Below are 19,078 nucleotides of genomic sequence, written 5' to 3'. Positions count from 1 at the left end.
TGTGTGCACGTATACACATGCACAAATACACATATATATATACACACACATATGCATATACAATTCAAGAAAAGTACCTACTAAATAAAGCCAGAACTTTGGTTGCTGATGGAATCCACCAGGTACATTTCACCATAGGTGGAAACTCTTCAGGTTTTGCAGGGAACAGGCGTAATGAAATAAATTGCAGTAACCTGTCTACCAGCTGCTTGAACCTCTTCTGTGAAATCCTAAAACAAACACATTGCAGTTACTGTCATGCGATCACCATCCACACTACAGTTTATATTATTAGATTTTAAAGTTATTTAACCTGCCCCCCCTCCCAAGAAAACACAAGCTTTTGCCTTATACAAAAACATAATTCAAAATATAAAGTTGGAAAAGCATGCCTTTAAATACTGGTAAACAGCATTACTCTTCAGCACACCCCTAACTATGCTTTTTAATGTCTGTGATTTCAAAAGAATAAATTGATAGAATCATTACTTGTTCTTAGATATTTCACCCCAAATTTGAATACTGAAGAATTCTTTTATTTTTAATTCCGAGATACTTTATTCTATTGACTAAAGAATGGAAAGTACTTCATATGCTTGTGACAAATGCACAGTTTAAGTTAAGTTATGTGCTGCATCATTTCCATAATACCACAATACCTATATACATGTATATAGAATAAAGCATCCTTTTCTAAATAAGAGCTCTCCTATTCGAATTATATAGATTTTTACTACATGTTTTAATAAAAACCATCGTGTCTATTGCATCCTTAACCAACAGGGTGAAACTTATTTGTAAACACCAATTCAAATGAAATCACATATTAACATAGTTTTCAGCAAATCTAGACATGGCAAAGGGAGGGAAATACACTTTTCATCCTCAAAGAGGAGAAAATCCTTTATTAACAGATTCTATAGGAGATAGGGGAATTGTGATTACAGCCATTCAAACATTCTGTTACTCCAAACTGAACTTTTTGCTCAGTCAATACAAGGAAGGCAACCTGCATATGCACTTAAAAACCACCCTTCAGACAGTAACCCCTGCATGACTTCATTATTGAGGTGCTATTAGAGTTACTCAATTAATTAAAACCTAATGCCCTAATTACACTCTCTCAACAACTCTACTGCGCTATGAAGTGTGGATTTGATTCCATTTGTGGTTTTCATAGAATACCATGAAGTTACAGTGTCTTTTGCAAATTATTTATAACAATAAACCTGTACTTAAACAAAAATCATAAAGGTGTTCATCTTATTGATATCATTTAAACAGGAATCTAAAGACCTGCATGTGTTATGGAAAAATAACTTAAATAAGTTATTTTGCAATTAAGGCTCTTTAGCATAAAGAGATTCATTTTTATACATTAAATACAGTTTGCATCTATAAATCAGTATCACTTAGTGGATTACATCCAAATGTACTTTCAAAAGAACAAAAACAATCTCTTTTAGTCAATTAACTTTCATATAATTTATAAAACAGTCAACATCAATGGAAATACAGTAACAATTGTAATCCTAAAAATTGAATTTCTAATTTTATTTTTTAATTTTTTTTACTTTTTAGACCAGTGCACTAGGAAATGATGGTCAGCTTCTGTTAAGGCTGCTATCTGTCTTAGCAAGTGAGCATAGATGACATAAGTAGAAGTGTTACTAAATTGAGGATTCTGAAAAAGATTAAAAAAATGTGTTAGGTTAGAAACTGCATAAAGGGAAAAAAGTCATTAGGATTTTTTTGTTATGTTTGTTGCTGCCAACACAATTACACAGGAAAGGAATTCACAAAATTGCTGTGACAGTGGTAAAATTATGAAAAAATATTATTTGCAACTTCTAGTCAAATAAAAACCCACATAACTTCTATCCTGTAAAAGTGTGATTTTATTTTAAAAGAAAGCCCGCAGGTAATGGAAGCAGTACTCAACTTCTGTATTATAATTTACCATGTAGCACAAATTATACTCCTCTGAGTGATGTGCTTTCCACCTCTGAAATACGGATTCCCATAGCTCGTGTCTTCCCGCACCTTAATCCAAATTTATTTTCCCCTCTTATGTATAAGTTCACACGTTCCCACATTTTAGCAGGATATATTCCTTATAATTCACAGCTAGAATACCACCCCAGAGAAGAAAACTACTGTCTCAAAAATTGAGATTATCATCCAACCTTCCCCAATAACAACAGAAACATCTCCTTATGAGGAGTGTTTTATCTAGACTGGTAAAATTTAAAGGGGAAACTAGCTACAATTGCAAATCGGCTACAGCAGGAAAGGTAATAGATTAACACTTGTAGAAATCAGACAGTGTAGCCAGTCAGACTGGACAGGGTCTGCTGGATAAAATGCAACACTGGAGAAAGTTACAGCAATATGAAAATTACAGACTGAAACTTTCTGAAGCGATCAGAGCTACAGCATACCAATAAAGCAAACCTGGGAATAAAGAAGAGATAAGAGCATATAACCTGCTGAAACATTTGTTCTTTCAATCCACAAAACGATAGGAAACAATTTGTCTGTTAGTTCATGGTTTTAATCTATGCAACCTTTCCCCACCAACTACCTTCCATTAAGTTCCCATTTTCATCATTCACACCCTACACTTATTCCATGTGTAAATACATTATTGGAACGGGAAATTAAATGTGAAGTATCTCAGCTACACAAAGTATCTTGTTTCCATAGTATACTGGTTTATAGATAAGTTGGGCAGACATTTACTTAAATAAAGCCAACTGTATTTCTTACCTGTAGAAGTATACAGTATGCTCTAAGATCATCTTTTGTTCGTGGCCTATGAGTAAATGAAGAAATAAGCAGAACCATATGCATACATCATAGACTAACATTAAGAGTCATGAAATCATACACCCTATAATTTAAACTTCTTTGCAAATATGTACTGAATATCACAATTTCTGAGAGCAATGAAGATCTTTAAATAAGACATTTAAAGATTCTGACTACTTTCTAAAGTCCATAGGCTATTTTAGCATGTCTTTTGTGATACAACATGAGAGAAGGGAAAAAAAAAAAAGAACTGAGGACTAAGAAGTGTCTTATTATTTTTTTGTTTTATTAAGTTTAATAAAATGATCTTATTAATAAGTGGTTTTATTTTATTTTTTTTTACTACTAACTCCATGCCTGTGTCTATCTCTTATGATACCACAGAAGACTATTTGCCCCCCTTCTGATATTTCCTGCCAGAATACTCCATATACTTCTACCACTGCAGCCCCTGCACTTCTTGCTGTTTATTTGCTTTGAGGCTGTTTCATAACCTCAAACATACATGCAGTAGCAGCTCAGAAAAGGTAGCATAAGGTAAAGAGATGAATAGCTGTGTCACAAGTGAGTCCCATAAGCTGTATCTTCGTATGAATCAAATGATGCATCTCACTTCTATTACTTCTTGCTAAAAGGTTGTCATCTCCAACCCTCCTGCCGCTGAGCTGTCCCTTTCTGCATCCTGCACTGCTCTTTAAGCCATTGCCACACGTGAACGGTATCGTGAGGTAAGCTTCAGATCAAGGATTTACCTAGGTTAAAACATGCTAGTTGCTGTTGGGGGCAGACAGGGAGAATATGTTTTACTCCAGATAAACTCCTTCATTCATCTCACAATTCAGATACCCGAAAGACTGTCCTGACAAAGAGCAGCTAGACTTGGCTGGGGCGGGGAGGGGATGTATGGCTGGGTTTGGGTCTGCTTCACTGAGCTTCAGTGTCAGCCTACAGAATTCAAGACAGATTTCAGCAGACTCGACTGCCAAAAGGAGGCAAGTTCTTATGAGTCAAATAAGTTGTATCAGAACATTTTCTTTCTTTGGCTAAAACAATTACAACAAAAAATATCACTTATAGGTACTGGCACAGCACTAATGCAAACATTTATTACAATTACCCTTTCCACTCTTGTAGCAGACCATTAATTACTCCTTTTAGCACTGACTTCTGAACATCTTGAGGCTGTGGAAAAAGGAGAGGAAAAGTCACATCTGATGTAATCATGCATATTCTATACAAGATATTGTATGAGTAAGCAAGTTTGTTTTGCTTGTGATTCAGGCCAGCTAAGAAATCTTAGTGTTATGATGCTAAGCAGTTAAGTATCTTCTCTCACCTGAGGCCTGGAGTTGTGCCAATGATGGCTTTCAACCCTTTAAACATCTTAAAAACTGTAAATATAAATTTCTAAATGACTCCCATCCTTTGTTTACTCTGCACAGTAGCTACTTTTTGCTACTCCCATCCTCACATTTTCCTTATTTCCCACCAAGCAGTATCGCATCACAGCCATGTCATATCTTGAAAGCAGTCTTTGAGATCTCCCACAGTATGAGCCGTGCATTACTAGCAGCAAAAATTTCCTCCTCTTTTACTAGAGCAGTTTTCATGATTCTATGGCAATTCTCATGAGACCATTTTAAGTATGTTTTGAGAGATGTTTCACGACTCGTGCCTATCTGAGAAAAAAGTTTGGTATAAATTGCTTCTTAGCATATTTCTTTACTGAAATAATTGTTACAATGTTTTAAAACATGAATTCTTTCTTCTACTTACAGTATTTAATAAGGCATCATAGACAACATTCACAAATGTTGCATTGATTCCAGAGTCCTCAATGGTATTAAATGGAGAATTGGTATCTTTCTGTAAGGTAGATAATACATGAAACATTTTGGTTTGGAAATGTTTTGAATATTTTAGCTGTCTTTGAAAATAAAATTTAACAAATTTTAAAAACCCACATACAGACATAACTATTTATTTTCCTTATCAAAACATAAGAATCTAAGCTGCTTTTATTGATACGTGAAATGTAACACCACAACTCTGTCATTCTATTTTAAAATAAGTGTAAGAGTTCCAAATGAGTTACACTGAAATTAATCTTTCATCTATGCTGTTGATCCATCATCAGATAGATACAACAAAATAAGTATCCGGTATTTGATAAGCAACTAAAAGTCACAGGTTATTTTGTCTAGGTTCAGGTCCTACTGTCCATGCACATTTTTCTCTGTAACAGGCAGGAAATACTAATTCCACATGAATTCAGAAAGTTTTCATGCAGGTGTGATCTTTCCCAAGGAAAACTGAATGTGCCATCACAACACAAGAGCTATACTACTTGAGCTCATACCACATGTTTTGTTAGGGACAGTCAATTTCTGTTTGCAGATTTGCCTAGGCCTCCATAGTAGCTGCATTAGTTACACACTTTTAAAATGTAGTTTGCATAGAAAGTATCTATGCAATCATAGTGTTACAAAAAACCTACATACTAAAATTCTAACGCTCTGCATACACTTGAGGTACAGTTGCTTAAACTGGAACTAATCAATCAATGCAATAATAGATTGGCTACCAAAGGCAGGTGAGAACATGACAAAATTATCTTATTGACTTTGAGTAATTGGCTGCAAGACTTTAACTGATGTTTTTGTAAACACTGTGAAGATACAAAGCACTATAAGTACTAAACAGCATTATGAATTATGTTCTACCTTAAATGCAGCATTTATCTCCAGGAAAGAATCAAATGTTGTAGAATAAAAATAATGTACAGCTTTCCAATCTCCTGATGACTTTGCCTTCTCCACATCATCCCTAAAAAGAAATATTAAAGAAGTGGTAATATAAGGGTTCAATCTTCCCAACCACTTAGACTTTAGCCTGCACTGTAACTAGGATTCCCTCACTAAGCACACATAGAAGACAGACAAGTATAATATCAGTATCTAACATCTTCCTTGTCATTTTAAGAGCATGGTATTACAAGAGAACAAAAGCATAGTCTGTGTTTGATACACCTGAGCAATGTCTCTTATTCAAAAATGTTAATTCATGGTGTCACAGTTCATTATGTTAAGACAAATAATTAGCAGAATAGAATTACACTGAAGATACACTGACACGGTAAGTTTCTGAGACTAATTTATTTAACTATGCAGGCTCTTAAACTAGTCAAATTCATTATCATTTGTACAAAATTTTATTTCTCAAATTTTTCAAATAAAACTCAACCTTTGTATGCAACTGTACACATTCCTAAAGTGGGCAACAAGATCTAGAGATTTACCCTTAAAGTCCTTTGAGCTATTGGTCCTTAAAGCAAGTATCTGTATATCATACATTTAAAAAAAAAAAAAAAAAACAACCACCCAAACCACAAAAAATCCCATCCAACCTTTCAAGCCATCTACAATGCTGGTGTTACAAAACTCAGTTTGCATTGCACTGACCCCTCTCAACTTTATTTGTTATAGATATTAAAAAAAAATATATCAGTGGGACAAATAAATGCAAATTAATACTTGAAATAATAAAATTCTTGATAATTACATAATTAGGCAGCAGTCAATAGATATAAATATCTGAATACAGAAAGAATTTCAGTTCTTCAAATCACCTGAACACCTACAAGGGATCACCTTTTGTCAAAATCTTTTATACCTGTTTCCTTTTCCACCAAATACACACACTGACTAATCAAACAACCATTCCTTTTCCTCACTGAATGAGCAAAATTTCAAACATGGAAAGAGCAATGAAAAGGATATGCTCATACGCCTCTTGGAGCAACTGTGATGGTTTTTTTTCCATCTGTTTGAAAAATAGAAAAATCAGGATTTTTCCTAGGAATACTTCTCCCAATTTCCTGACCAAAATTATGTTACTGCAAAACACTCAAGGGTATTACAACAGCATGATGTTGTTCTGTGGGTGCTAAGGATAAAAATAAATAATCAAAACAAAAAACAAAGACAAATTTTCAATGAATTCATAAATACCTAAGAACACATCCACTCTGAAGAAACACTTTGGCAATATACTTTCCCATATTGCAAGTAGAATCCACTAGTGTAAACACACCTTATGCCATTAGTTTTCCTCAAATGACAATGCCAACATCACAATTTTTGGGAATATAGCTATGTTAAGTAAAGAAAGGCCATTCTCTATTGCATTCTCTATCACAGAGAACCAAGCAGAGTCATCAAAATTTTGTGGTGTAGACCTGACAACAAGGAAACAGTTAAAAACAATTTAAGTGGTTTTCCTTGGGACTTCTCCTAGACTAGCTGAGCTGACCAAGCATCATGTGTTGAGTATCATAACAGCACTGAAAGAAATCTAATGCATGTGATTAAGGGTCTGATCTGAAACAGAAGTGGAACACAACACATTGTTTCACATCAATTTCACTTTCCTCCTAGCTAAATCAGTGTTACAGAGTAGCAACATAAATACCCACCACACAGACTCTTTGATCTTAAAACTCTTTGTACTTTGACAAAGCATAGTGCTTCTCAGAGAGGGGCTAGAGTAGCTTACACCTACACTGCTTAAGATTGCAGTCACATAAGCAGAAAGTATATGTGAAAAAAGAAATAAGTTTTTGCATTAATCTAATATTAAAAATTAATGCTTCTAAACTTAATGCCTGAAGAAAAGTCATCCCTACTTTTAACTGAAGTTAGAAATAGTGCAGTACATGTAAATGACTGCTCCAGGTCCTCAAATAGGGTATCACACATTTAAAAGTCTGATGTGCAGCATTGCACACAAGGCCAATAATGCCAAGTACCTCAATGGACAGGACACACCAGAACTGACAATACAAAGTCCCTAACATTGAAAGGGATTTTCCAGTGTACAATAAGCCTTTTTTTTTTTTCTTCCCTCCAAAAAACTAAACATCCACAGAATGTCAAGAACTGAATTCCACCTTGGAAGCACAAGCTTTGTCATTTCTCGACTAGAACAACACTTCAAGCAGGAGGCAGTATTTTTTTACTTCACAGTGATGGACATCAATCCCACCACCACAGACTAACAACTACTACTAAATTAGTCTTACTGAACTATTCCCTCAATGGAGATTAACAAAATCAAATGTATGAATTCAGAGAAAATGAAGAAAGCCCGAAGAAAAAAAAGTACACTTCTAGAAACATCAGTGTAACTTACTGAAAATCTTTCACAGTTTTGGTTCGGGTAGGAAGGGCAGGTTCAGGAGGAATTGGTGCTTTCACTTCCTGGGGTAGTGTGTCTATAGGGATGCGCTGCTTTTGTCGTACATCGAGACAAATAGGTGATAGGTCTCTCACTGATTAAAGAAATAAAATGCAATCATATAAATAACAAACAGCTAATAAAATACAGATATATAGGAACTAAGAAAAGAAAACTCACACTTGTCTGATTTTGTGTCTTTAAGCCCCTTATCATCCAGACTTTCTTAGCATGTGCTCATCCCAGACAGGAAGGAAATTAACACTAATTGAATGGAAATAAAATCCTATAAACAAAAACTGTGTCCTGAGTTTGTAACTTTTTTTTTTGTTTGTTTGTTAACAAAGTGCTTCCTTCTGCCAACAGAGGAAGAAAATTGGCCAGCCTGTCTCATATGTAGGGCTTTCCCAAAGATAGGAGTCTCTACTATTTTCTAAGTGAGCTGCTGGACAGCATTGCAAATTATTTGTCTAATACAAACCAAACCAAAAAAGCCCAACAAAACAAGACAGATTTTCACAGTTTAATTGCTGGCATAATGTTGTAAAAAAAAAAAAAAAAGCAGCAAGCTGGTGGTCTGTATTTTAACTTATTATTAGGGAAAACCAGCAAAATATTGTACTTACATTATATGCACTGGTATTACTTCTGCAATAATGGAGTGATATACATGCAGTAATATTCATATCACACAAGAAAGTTTATTGATAATTTCATTTAGAAATGAGTGCTGCAGAATTTCAGTTTATTTGCAGCTGTAGATGTTCAACTCTAAACATTAAGCCAAACGTCTTCCGAAGTCACATACATTAAAATGCCTATTCTGAACATCATATCTACGTGAATCTATGAGGGACTCAAGCTAAATCAGAACATAATTGCAAAAAAAAAAAATTAACCCAATAAAGTCAAAGGATGGTGACTGTTATATTCATTGTTTGAAAGACAAACTGAGCAGGCTATACAAATAGCAGTGCTTTAACACGGTCTTTCTGTTCTACTCTTCATATTTGATCCAATAACATTGTACAGGGTTTACATGCCAAGGCTTTGGCAGGAGGGGGGCTGCAGAGGCAACCTCTATGAGAGGAGAAATAGGGCTATCCCTACGTCAGAAACAGCCAGCTCAAAAACAGACCCACTGCTGGCCAAAGCTGACCCCACTGGTGATGCTGGCAGCACCTCTGTGATAATATATTTAAGAATGGGTAAAAAACCCTAGTGTACAGCAGCTAAGAGAAGAGAGGGATTAAAAAAACCCACAACACTAACAAACCACAGAATTCACTCTTCAGATACCCAGGTCTTCTGGGAGAAGAAGGGGAAGGAGGTGCTGCAGACACTGGAACAGAGATTTCCCTGCAACCTGTGGAGAAGACCCCAGTGTAGCAGGTTGTCCCCATGGAGGACCACAGGGGAATGGATATCCACCTGCAGCCCGTGCAGAGTCCATGTCCGAGCCGGGCCCTGGAAGGAACTGTGGCCTGAGGAGGCCCACTCTGGAACAGTCTGTTCCTAAAGGACTGTACCCTGTGGAAATGGCCCACATTAGAGCAGTTCTTGAACTGCAACTCATGGGAAGGACCCATGTTGGAGAAGACTGTGAGAGACCCCATGTGGGAGCAGGAGCACAGCATGAAAAGGAAAGAGCAACAGAGATGAAGTTTTATGAGCTGACCGCAACCCCAATTCTTCACCTACCTGTGCTGCTCGAGGGAAAGGGGAACAACAGAGGGAAATTGAGCCTGTGAAGAAGGGGGCAGGGGAAGGTGTTTTGAGTTTGCTTTTGTTTAACTGGCAATAAATTAATATCCTCAAGTCAAGTCTATTTTGCCCGTGCCAGTAACTGAAAAGTAGACTCCCATTGTCATCTCAACCAATCAACTTTTTCATCTTATTTTCTTCCTGTACACTGTTGAGGAAGGGGATAGAGCAGCTTGGTAGGTGTCTAGCTGCCAGCCAAGGTAAGCCCACCAAAACCATGAAAATAATATTCCAGGGCAGTATATACAAACTTGCCTTTTTTCAAATAACCTTACAATGCTTTTTAAATCTGATTTACATGCATGCTTTAAAAAAACACTTATGTGAATTATGATGTATGTTCGGGATAAAAGACACTATATAAAACTGTCCACAGAAGTCAAACATATTATACAATTCATAGAGGATTTTGGTTTAAGAACCCTCTAAGCCTTTTCACTGAAATTCTAAGTGGTGGTGGATTACTTTTTTTTACATTATCTAAACACCGTAGTAGTATCACTGCTCTGCTGTCTACTCCAATTATCACTGCAGTGAAATAGATGTTAACAAAACCACCCCAAACCCAAAGCCAGATTCTTTCCACTCATGCTAATAACACAGACACTGTCACTGTGACTTGATTCATCCACCATTCATCAGGTGATAAGAGATCAGAATTGCCCCCAATACCCTGAATACAGCATCAACTACAGATATGGAACACTGCCCACTATCACAGCTGGAAGAAGATTAATAATTTTAAAAACAAAGTAGACACATAGATAGTAAATGAATTCAAGCCAAGATGCCAAACAGTCCTGCCATGCAAATGCTCTGCTACTGCACATCATCTTCTGAAAGCAGGACAGGCTGACTTAAAAGAAACTAAGACTATGTCTTATTTTTATACTCTGAGAAAGACAACTCATTTAAATTTAGGTTTCATTCTGTCTTCTCAATTTTAAATGGATTAAACATTGAATTATAACCAGCTGAATACACTGAAATGAGGAAAATAATCTCTTTGCATCTGCAGAAGAGTGTCAGCAGCTGTTTCTCATTTCAGTAAATTGAGGCTGCAGGTGCTAAACTGGTAACTTGCACACTGCCAGTGATGCAATTTTCACTGAGATATATATAGCTTAAATTAGATATACTAAAACTGAGTTTTAATAATATGTTTAATAAATACTGTCAACTTCTAAATGTTTTGCAATAATTCAAGTTTATTTGTAAATAGATTTATATGCTTGTCTGACATTCCAAAATATTAATTAAGATCTGTCACTTGAGATCCATTGAGAAGAAACTTTCAACTTCATGTCCTTAGCTGATAAGCAGCAGTAACACATTACAAGACAAGAAAAAGTAGTCATTTCTGGCTGATTGCCCAGTTACATCAAGTAAAAAGACCCAGCAATACATGACTGCTTGGAGAATGATCAAAAGGAGAGAGAAAGACTCATTGACGAAGCAGACTTGACTATTACAAGGAAATTTAAGGCAAATTAATTTAGAGCAGCAGTTATTTTCATGGTGACCAACACAGCTACTTGCAGATGAAAATTTTCAAACTATGTAAAGCAAACCACTTTTATCTGTAAAGCTATAAAAGAACTAGAACAAACCAGTTCCTATATAGGTTTTGTACTAGATCATTGTTACAGAGATTCAACCTGTGGCAGCTATATAGCAAGCAAACATTACCCTAGCTTTTGTACTGAATTTACCAACATTACTTTTTCCTCACTTTTGTTTTTCAACGAAATTAACATTCTTTGCACTCAAGCCTAAGGTATTACCAGTATATGTACATATACATACACACTCATATTCACAGACAGCACATGTATAGATAAACTGACAAAACTCACCAACCAAGCATTGCTTCTATTCTGGAACTCAGAAGCATTTGTGCCTGAGAAGGGGTTGTTTTCTTTTTTTTTTCTTTTTTTCCTCCCACAGAATACACACACCCTCTAAAAGCATTTGTGTGTGCACATTGAACTGTTAGTTTAAAAAAAAATCTGGGTTTATATTGACAGGTTACCTTGACCCTGAAATTATGAGAATAACTGCTCAATTTCACCTCCTGACTCAATTTTGAGAATATATCCTTGACTATAATAAATATTGCCATGCATTAGCATGGTGAAAATTACCATCCAAGTACTTGTGAGGCAATAAATACAATCAGGACAGTATGATGTTCAGCAAGAACTGAGGACACAGAGTCATGTTTAGAGTTTACAATTTCTGTCAGATACAAAAAAAAAAAAAAAAGAGGGAGGGGGAAAGTGACTTCTGTTTAGTGAAGTGATTCTGCTAAAGGGTACTGTACTTTTCACTTCACTAGGTTTAATTTTACTTTGACCTAAGTTTTAGCAGCAGGCTTTCCTGTCGCAACTGTTCAGACAGAAGCTGGACAGGACAGTTAAGGCTTCAATAATGAAAGACAGTAGCTTGGAGTGGCTGAAACAACTGCATACATGTTTCTGTTAAAAACAGTAGCAGCTGAGTAGTTAATATTGACAAGAGGTCACTTCTAGCTTCTGAGGAAAACAATGTTATCAGAGAAAGGCAAAGCACTTTATTTCTCTGAGGGCTTCCAGATTCTGACAACGTTGCAACTGAAGGTTGTTCTTCCAGCTTTGTGAGTTCCACCTTCCAGCACTTTGTACAAATCAGCAGAGCTCTGACCTGCTGTGCAGCATCTGCTTTTTGCATTACCCAAGCACTGCCCTCAAGAACACCACTTCTACCTTAACTTGGAAAGTTATGCAGCAGTGGGAGAATTCTTCACTGGCCACCTCCAGCCACCTTTGTTTCCTTTGTGTAGTACAAAGTGATTTGAGCAAGGTACAAAATCCTGTCCAAGCTGTCATTTACACATAATTGCCTTTTGTTCCCTCTTGCCTTTAAGTTCTTCAGAACTTACTAACCGTCGCCTGTGAATTTTATTTTATGTCATCACTGGCCTTTACCTCCACTGAAAAACAGCAACTCTTGGCAACTGTCTCCCTTGAAAGCCCTACGTTTGCCTCACCCCCGCCATCCTTCACATGGTGATAGAAAAATCTTCTCCACAAACTTCTAACAATTTCTAGGGAAACTGTCATCTGACTGTAGTTAGACAAATAGTATCTGCAGACAGACTACAGAATCTGTAACTTTCTTTAAAACTTCAGATGATTATTTCATCCTCCAAGTCTATTTGGTTTTTTTCTTACCCAACTTGGCTCTAAACCATAACCTCTACAAAGGATGGACTATCATATATATATCACTGCCTGTACTGTGTACAGCACAGCATAATTTAATACAATTTAGATTTTCTGGAACTACCACAATACAAATATTGGCAGAACACCGAGCACCTTCTTAAATTGGTAACTAAGTAACACAGGGCTTTTATTCTCTTACCATTTTTGATGTTGGGTATAACAAGTTGCGTAGGCGAATTTCTGTTTCCGATGCCTTCTTTCTTTTGGTTGATAGTTGTGATGAAATTGCTGAAAGTGGAAAACTGATTTTTGGCTCCTCTCTCCAACCCCTGTAATTAAGATGACAGCATGCTATAAAGGGCTAATACATTACTGCAAGAGTAATCTTACTCATGAGGTATTACACAGAATACTTTAATATCTTTTATGTTGAAATCAGATAGGTAATACCTAAATAAGACATAATTAATGATTCTGCAAGCTTGTTTCAAATTGAAACAGGAGAGATACCATAAAATTCCTTTCCATTACATTAAAAAATTCAAGTACTAAATTGCAGAATTTGAAGATCCCTTTGAATTACTGTGATGAAAACACAATACAAATTAAATAGAATGGTTCCAACAATATTCTAACTTTCTATATCCTATTTCTAACTATTTTTTTATTCCCTGCTAAATCCCGCTCAGTTTAAACAGATGAAAGCACTACATACTTCTTTTTCCAAATGACCCTAGCATACTGAAGAGTTTTAGGCAAATTTCCCAAGACTTGAGATATCAGGCTAAAAATTCTATGTAAGCTAACCTGCTAATAAAATGTAAATATTGGCTACCTGGGTAAAAAACCCTAATGATGGGCATCAGCTGCCACAGAAGAAAGGCTAGCCAACAACTGTTCTTTAACAGAGCAGTAAAAAAACCCTTCTTGAGTACCTGTATGTGCAGCCACCAAGGAGCCTGAACAAGCCTTTACTAAGAACTGACGAATACTAGTATGTTTTAACAGTGAACAGATGTGAAATCACACAACAGATTTCCAAAGGATTGCACCAATTGGTCTGTTTTCACACTGTTATTAGATACAGTTGCTTGGTCTGAAGTATTTGCAAAACATAGGTGGATTAAGAGGCTTGCCCAAGGTGACAAAAATCATATGATGGAGATTTTAATTTCCATCTCAGCTCCAAGTCCTCAGCTGGTAGCAGGTGAAAGTACTCAAAACCATATACACACTGGCCCCACACATCATGATATTCAGCCTCATACTAACCTAAAAATTCATTTGCTTGATATCTGGTATCCACACCCTCAGAAAAAAGAAATATTAAATGTAAATCAAAACTGTAATTCCCCAAACAAGAATAAATATTCTATAATAATTAATGTAACATCCTATCATTTTTTAAGCTAACATATTTCCCTTTCCCCTTAAGAGTTGTAAATTTGGATTAAGACATGCAGCCAGCGTTCTGAGGAAAGCACTTCACTTCCACCACAACATCCTGAAATACCACCAGGAGGGTAATAACACAGCCCATAAACCTGCCACACCGCAGTGTACACAAGCTGGTATGCTGCCAGGAATTTTAAATAACTGTGCCATAAACAACCATTTTTCCATGGCTTATAACTCACCAAATTATAAATTTGAACAATCAGCAGGACTTCTGACTTTAAAAACACCAAGTCTCAATTTCTAGCTCCAAATTTCTTTAATGCAACAAACATTCAAAAATAAAATGTAGCCTCCACTACAGATTTTTCTTGTATTTTATAACCTTTGAAATATCATTAAGATGTGTCTTAAAAATCACCTGGCACCTGACTGGAAATAAAACAGACCCTGAATAAACATGGCAAAACATGATTTACTGAAAAAGTGCTTCTAAACAAATGCAGATCTGAGGTTAACATGTTGTGTCACAGAATGCATGGTCTCAGTAGAAAGCCTCTGGAGCTTGGACTAGTCTAATTATGATTAATAGGGAAAAGATATCATAGATAATTGAGAAGAGGAGCTTTTATGAAACAGACTATTGTGACAGCCTTTTTGACTGACTCAGCTTTCTAGGTTTTATTCCAGCCACACCATTGAAATTGTATAGTTGAGCAGTTATTTTAAAAGGCTCTTCTTAATGCCACCTCCCTCAGCAGTGCTCAGAAAGAACAAAACCCGCACACATTATTTAACTCCATCATCCTGCTCCAAGTGCAGTTCCAACAGCATTAAACAAATATGTGGACAATGGCTACACCGGAAAGCCCTGAAGGAATATTGGGAAACTACATGCTCATTAATGAGGATCTCTGACATCTCCTGGGAGCATAAACTAGGACAAGTGTACAGCACTGTGTCATACTTATAAAATTTTGTAGGAGGTCAGTGATCCTCCAGAGCTCAAGACTCTACACACATACTGCCATCAGAAAACTGAACCCCCACATAAAGAATGAGTATGCCTAGGGGAAGTAAGCAGATTGAAATAACCTTTAATCCTCTTTTTAAAAGAGCATATTAATAACTCACAACTCTGGCTTCTTAGAGGAAGCTTTCCAAAGCATTAAGCCCTCCATCAGAATGAAGAGACACAACCTTATACTTTATAAATCCACATTTTCCTTATTGAAGTTAAACTAGATGGCAAAAATAAATCAAATTTTTTCCAAAGAGGACATACAGAGTACTTTCTGGGAAGAGGCAAAGACCATCTAGAAGTTCCTACTCTTTAGACCTAACATAACTCACTCAAGACCCATATGTCCATCGCAAGCAAAGGCCAGTGAGGACTAAGAGGCTTTTTTCCCCTGCGCAAGATGACATGAAGGACACCCAGATTACCTAAAGACAGATATTAGTGTAAGAACCTACTCAAAAATTAGGATTTTCCTTTCCACTTATATCTTGAAAGGTGCAACACAGGACTGGTTTTGTTTTACAAAAGCTTCTACTTGTTCCTGCTTACTACAGGGCAAGTTATTTAACTTCCCACAAATTTCTTTTCAGAACGTGAATACTGATCTCCAAACCATCACACCTTACACATTTTTTCTAATGAGCATTTGGCCCATAAGGAAGGCCTGAACTCCTTGCAGGATCATGTTAATTTAATCATGAACTAATTTAATGTTCACAACTCTCCTTAGAAATAAAATAAAATTTAAAAAAACAAGTAACCATTCCTCCACAATTCCACATGGCCCTTGGCTAGGAAAAGCCATGATTTAAATGACCGTAATAAGAGTCACATAATCCCATTATTCCAATTTGCTGCCATTTTAAAACTCCAGATGAGACATCTTTCACACACATGCTCTTTGGAGAAAAAGAATACCCTGGTTATATATTGACTTACTAAAATTCTGACCTTCTCCACAATAGCTGTGGAAAATGGAAGCTGCTTAAAGGTTGTGTCACACCTTTATGTTGCCTTCGAGGAAGCTCTAGTCATGTCACATCAGTTGCACAAATCTATGGTGAGTCTTTAATGCATTGGAGAAAGTGTCAGTTACACAAAGTACAGGAGATGTTCTGAGATAAGGATACCTGAGCCTCACTCCATATAGAGACAAGATGAAATATCTGTATCTCCATAGTCATCATATAATGGCTATAAATTTAGAAATAATAATCAGAGAGAATAGAAAAATAAAGATCAACTAAGTATCACTGTATTTGTATCAGGCATGTATTTTTAAAGGAAGGGAATTTTACTGAGGAAAAGAACCCCATGAATAAGCAATGATTACTTTTTTAAAAAATACACTAATTCCTCCCTTTTGTCATCACATTGTATTACAGACTCTCCCTTCAGTTTAGTAAGCAGGGTGTGGATTTTTTCACTCAGTGAAAGTGTTTCAGAGGGGATTTAAGTAACAACTGTTTTTTTAATCTTCAATCAGAACTTTTAATACAAGAAGTTGTATTACAATCATGCTGTACAGGATAAATCTAATTCTAGGGCTTTGTGAAATATGATGCGTAGGTGGTCACAACTAGTGCTTAGCAGACCAATTGTCCTTTATAGCAACTCGAAGGTCTTGCAAGAGCATACCTGCCTTCCCTATTTGGTATCTTTGGATCAAAAACTGCATTCTGCTACAGAGAAATCCAGGACTATAGAAATACCTATTACATCTGTCCACAAAACTCTCTGCAGCATACTATTAAAACCCATATGAAGCTCTTTTGTAAATTCAAGATACCACACGCATTTGACAAGTGATCACACACAGCTAGATCTGAAGCTCCTCTGTAGCAGGACAACTTAGGCAATTTATGCCCATGGGGAACAGTTTAGAGGTACACAAAGAACGTCCAGTTACAAACCAGTTCTCCCGCTTCTTTAAGGCGGTGAGAATCCTACACAGCTGCCCAGTTGCACACATTTTTCATTAGCTGAGCTAAGCCTGACACTTTTTAGACTGGTAGTTGTGTCTGTATTTTAAAGAGTTGGCATTTGTCATTCAAAGTCTGAAGTGGAGATTTTCCAAGGTACAAATAACTCCTGGGCACTTGTCCATTACACATTTCTCCTACCAAATCCGTATTTGAATCACAAGAACAAACACATTCTTCCACTTTCAGACAGATTTGTGAAGCTGAAAGTCTTTCAGAAGATTGGAACGTTGTAGGCAAAACACAAATTTGGCAGAATTGCTCTACAGAGTTTGCAGTTTGCCTATGATTACTTCACTTAACATTACAATTATTTTATGACAGTCATAAACATTAGATGCTCAATCTTTTTAACTCATATTATATAAAAATTACGACTTCTAGCAAGTCAGATACTTGTCCGATACTTACGAGAACTGCTGAATTAAATGTCATAACTGCATTACTTACTACAGGACTAGTAAAATTTTTGTTCTGTTGCTGGAATGGAGTAAGTTACAGCGAGCTTTAACATTGAGCTATGCAAGGTACTCAATTCATGCCAGGAAAATTTGATGTTTCATAACACTGTATGGTCAGCAAAAAGAAATTCATAACTCCAGCAAAACTAAGAATCTCAAATGAGGTTTCTGAAATGAAATTATTCTGGCAAGTATCCTTCTCACAGCTTTTTACCTGTGTTAACTTATTCATCAGTTACCAAAATCTTCTGGCATCTTTGTTTCAACACAATGCAAAAACCTCCCGTTTTTTACCTTTTAAGAAAAAGTTAAAAACACGAAGTACTTGCCAGCCACCTCTCTGGCTATTAACTGTATTAAGAGCTGAAACCCTCCACCCCCGAAAACCCTTACCGAACATTCCCAGTGCTGCAAACCCTCAGTCATGACTAACCCAAAAGAGCAGACCGTTGTAAAATGTTAAAGAACTATAAGTAGATGGAGAATTTATAGCTTCATTATGTCACTGCTTACAGATGCACTTGTTATTTTTAAGAAACTTGAATGAAAGCTTCTCAACGGAAAAGAACATGAAAGAAAACGAACATCATGCTCACCCCCACCCCCCACGAATAAAGCGGCAAACAGAGCAAATGACAGCGGGGACCGCAAAACGGTTCCGCTCCCCGTGCCCAGGGCCCGGCGGGAGGCAGCCCAGGCTGCCCGTCGTTCAGCCCCGCCGAGGACCGCGGGAGACCTACCCCGGCCGCCGCGCTGGATGCCGACGGGATGGGCAGCGGTTCCTCTCGCTCCTTTTCTTTCTCCCCTTCTTCCTCCTCTTCCTCATCCTCGCCGCCCTCCTCGGCTGAAGCGGGCGCCGCGCTGCCCTGGTTCAGCTCCGCGCCCGGCGGGAGCCCCGTGCCGGGGCCGGGGGGGAGGTCGGCGGCAGCCGTGGCCGCCGGCGGGCTCTGCAGCGACATGGCCCCGCTCCCGGCCGCCCCGCGCCTCTCTCCTCACGGCAGACCCTCAGCTCCCACCAGCACCCGAGCCCCCCACCCTCTTCTTCTCCTCCTCCTCGTCCCTCCCGCCGCCCCGAACCCCTCCGAGGAGACCCCGCGGGCACCCCCAGTGCCTCCGCTCCGCTCCGCGCGGGGCCGCCGCGGCAATGCAGCAGCCGGGCTGCTCCCGGGCGCTCAGACACCCCCGCACGGCGGGGCGGAGCGC

General features: G+C 37.5%; 1 protein-coding gene across 1 annotated transcript in view; it reads right to left on the bottom strand.

Moving 5' to 3' along the window:
• The window catches only part of HECTD2 (HECT domain E3 ubiquitin protein ligase 2), a 37,263-nt gene extending 18,395 nt beyond the window's left edge, over positions 1 to 18,868 (bottom strand). Inside the window, exons 1-9 of the mRNA XM_084264697.1 lie at positions 18,616 to 18,868; positions 13,216 to 13,345; positions 8,002 to 8,140; positions 5,535 to 5,637; positions 4,588 to 4,677; positions 3,929 to 3,993; positions 2,770 to 2,815; positions 1,575 to 1,684; positions 82 to 230 (exon numbers count right to left, since the gene is read on the bottom strand). Of these exons, the coding sequence (XP_084120823.1) occupies positions 82 to 230; positions 1,575 to 1,684; positions 2,770 to 2,815; positions 3,929 to 3,993; positions 4,588 to 4,677; positions 5,535 to 5,637; positions 8,002 to 8,140; positions 13,216 to 13,345; positions 18,616 to 18,834 (1,051 nt within the window). The 5' untranslated portion in view covers positions 18,835 to 18,868. The remainder of the gene's footprint in view (positions 1 to 81; positions 231 to 1,574; positions 1,685 to 2,769; positions 2,816 to 3,928; positions 3,994 to 4,587; positions 4,678 to 5,534; positions 5,638 to 8,001; positions 8,141 to 13,215; positions 13,346 to 18,615) is intronic.
• Between the last annotated feature and the right edge of the window lie 210 nt (positions 18,869 to 19,078).

The sequence above is a fragment of the Gallinula chloropus genome, assembly GCF_964237585.1.
Source record: "Gallinula chloropus genome assembly, chromosome: 5".
In the NCBI taxonomy this organism is placed as follows: Eukaryota; Metazoa; Chordata; class Aves; order Gruiformes; family Rallidae; genus Gallinula; species Gallinula chloropus.
This window is presented reverse-complemented; position numbering and strand designations above follow the sequence as displayed.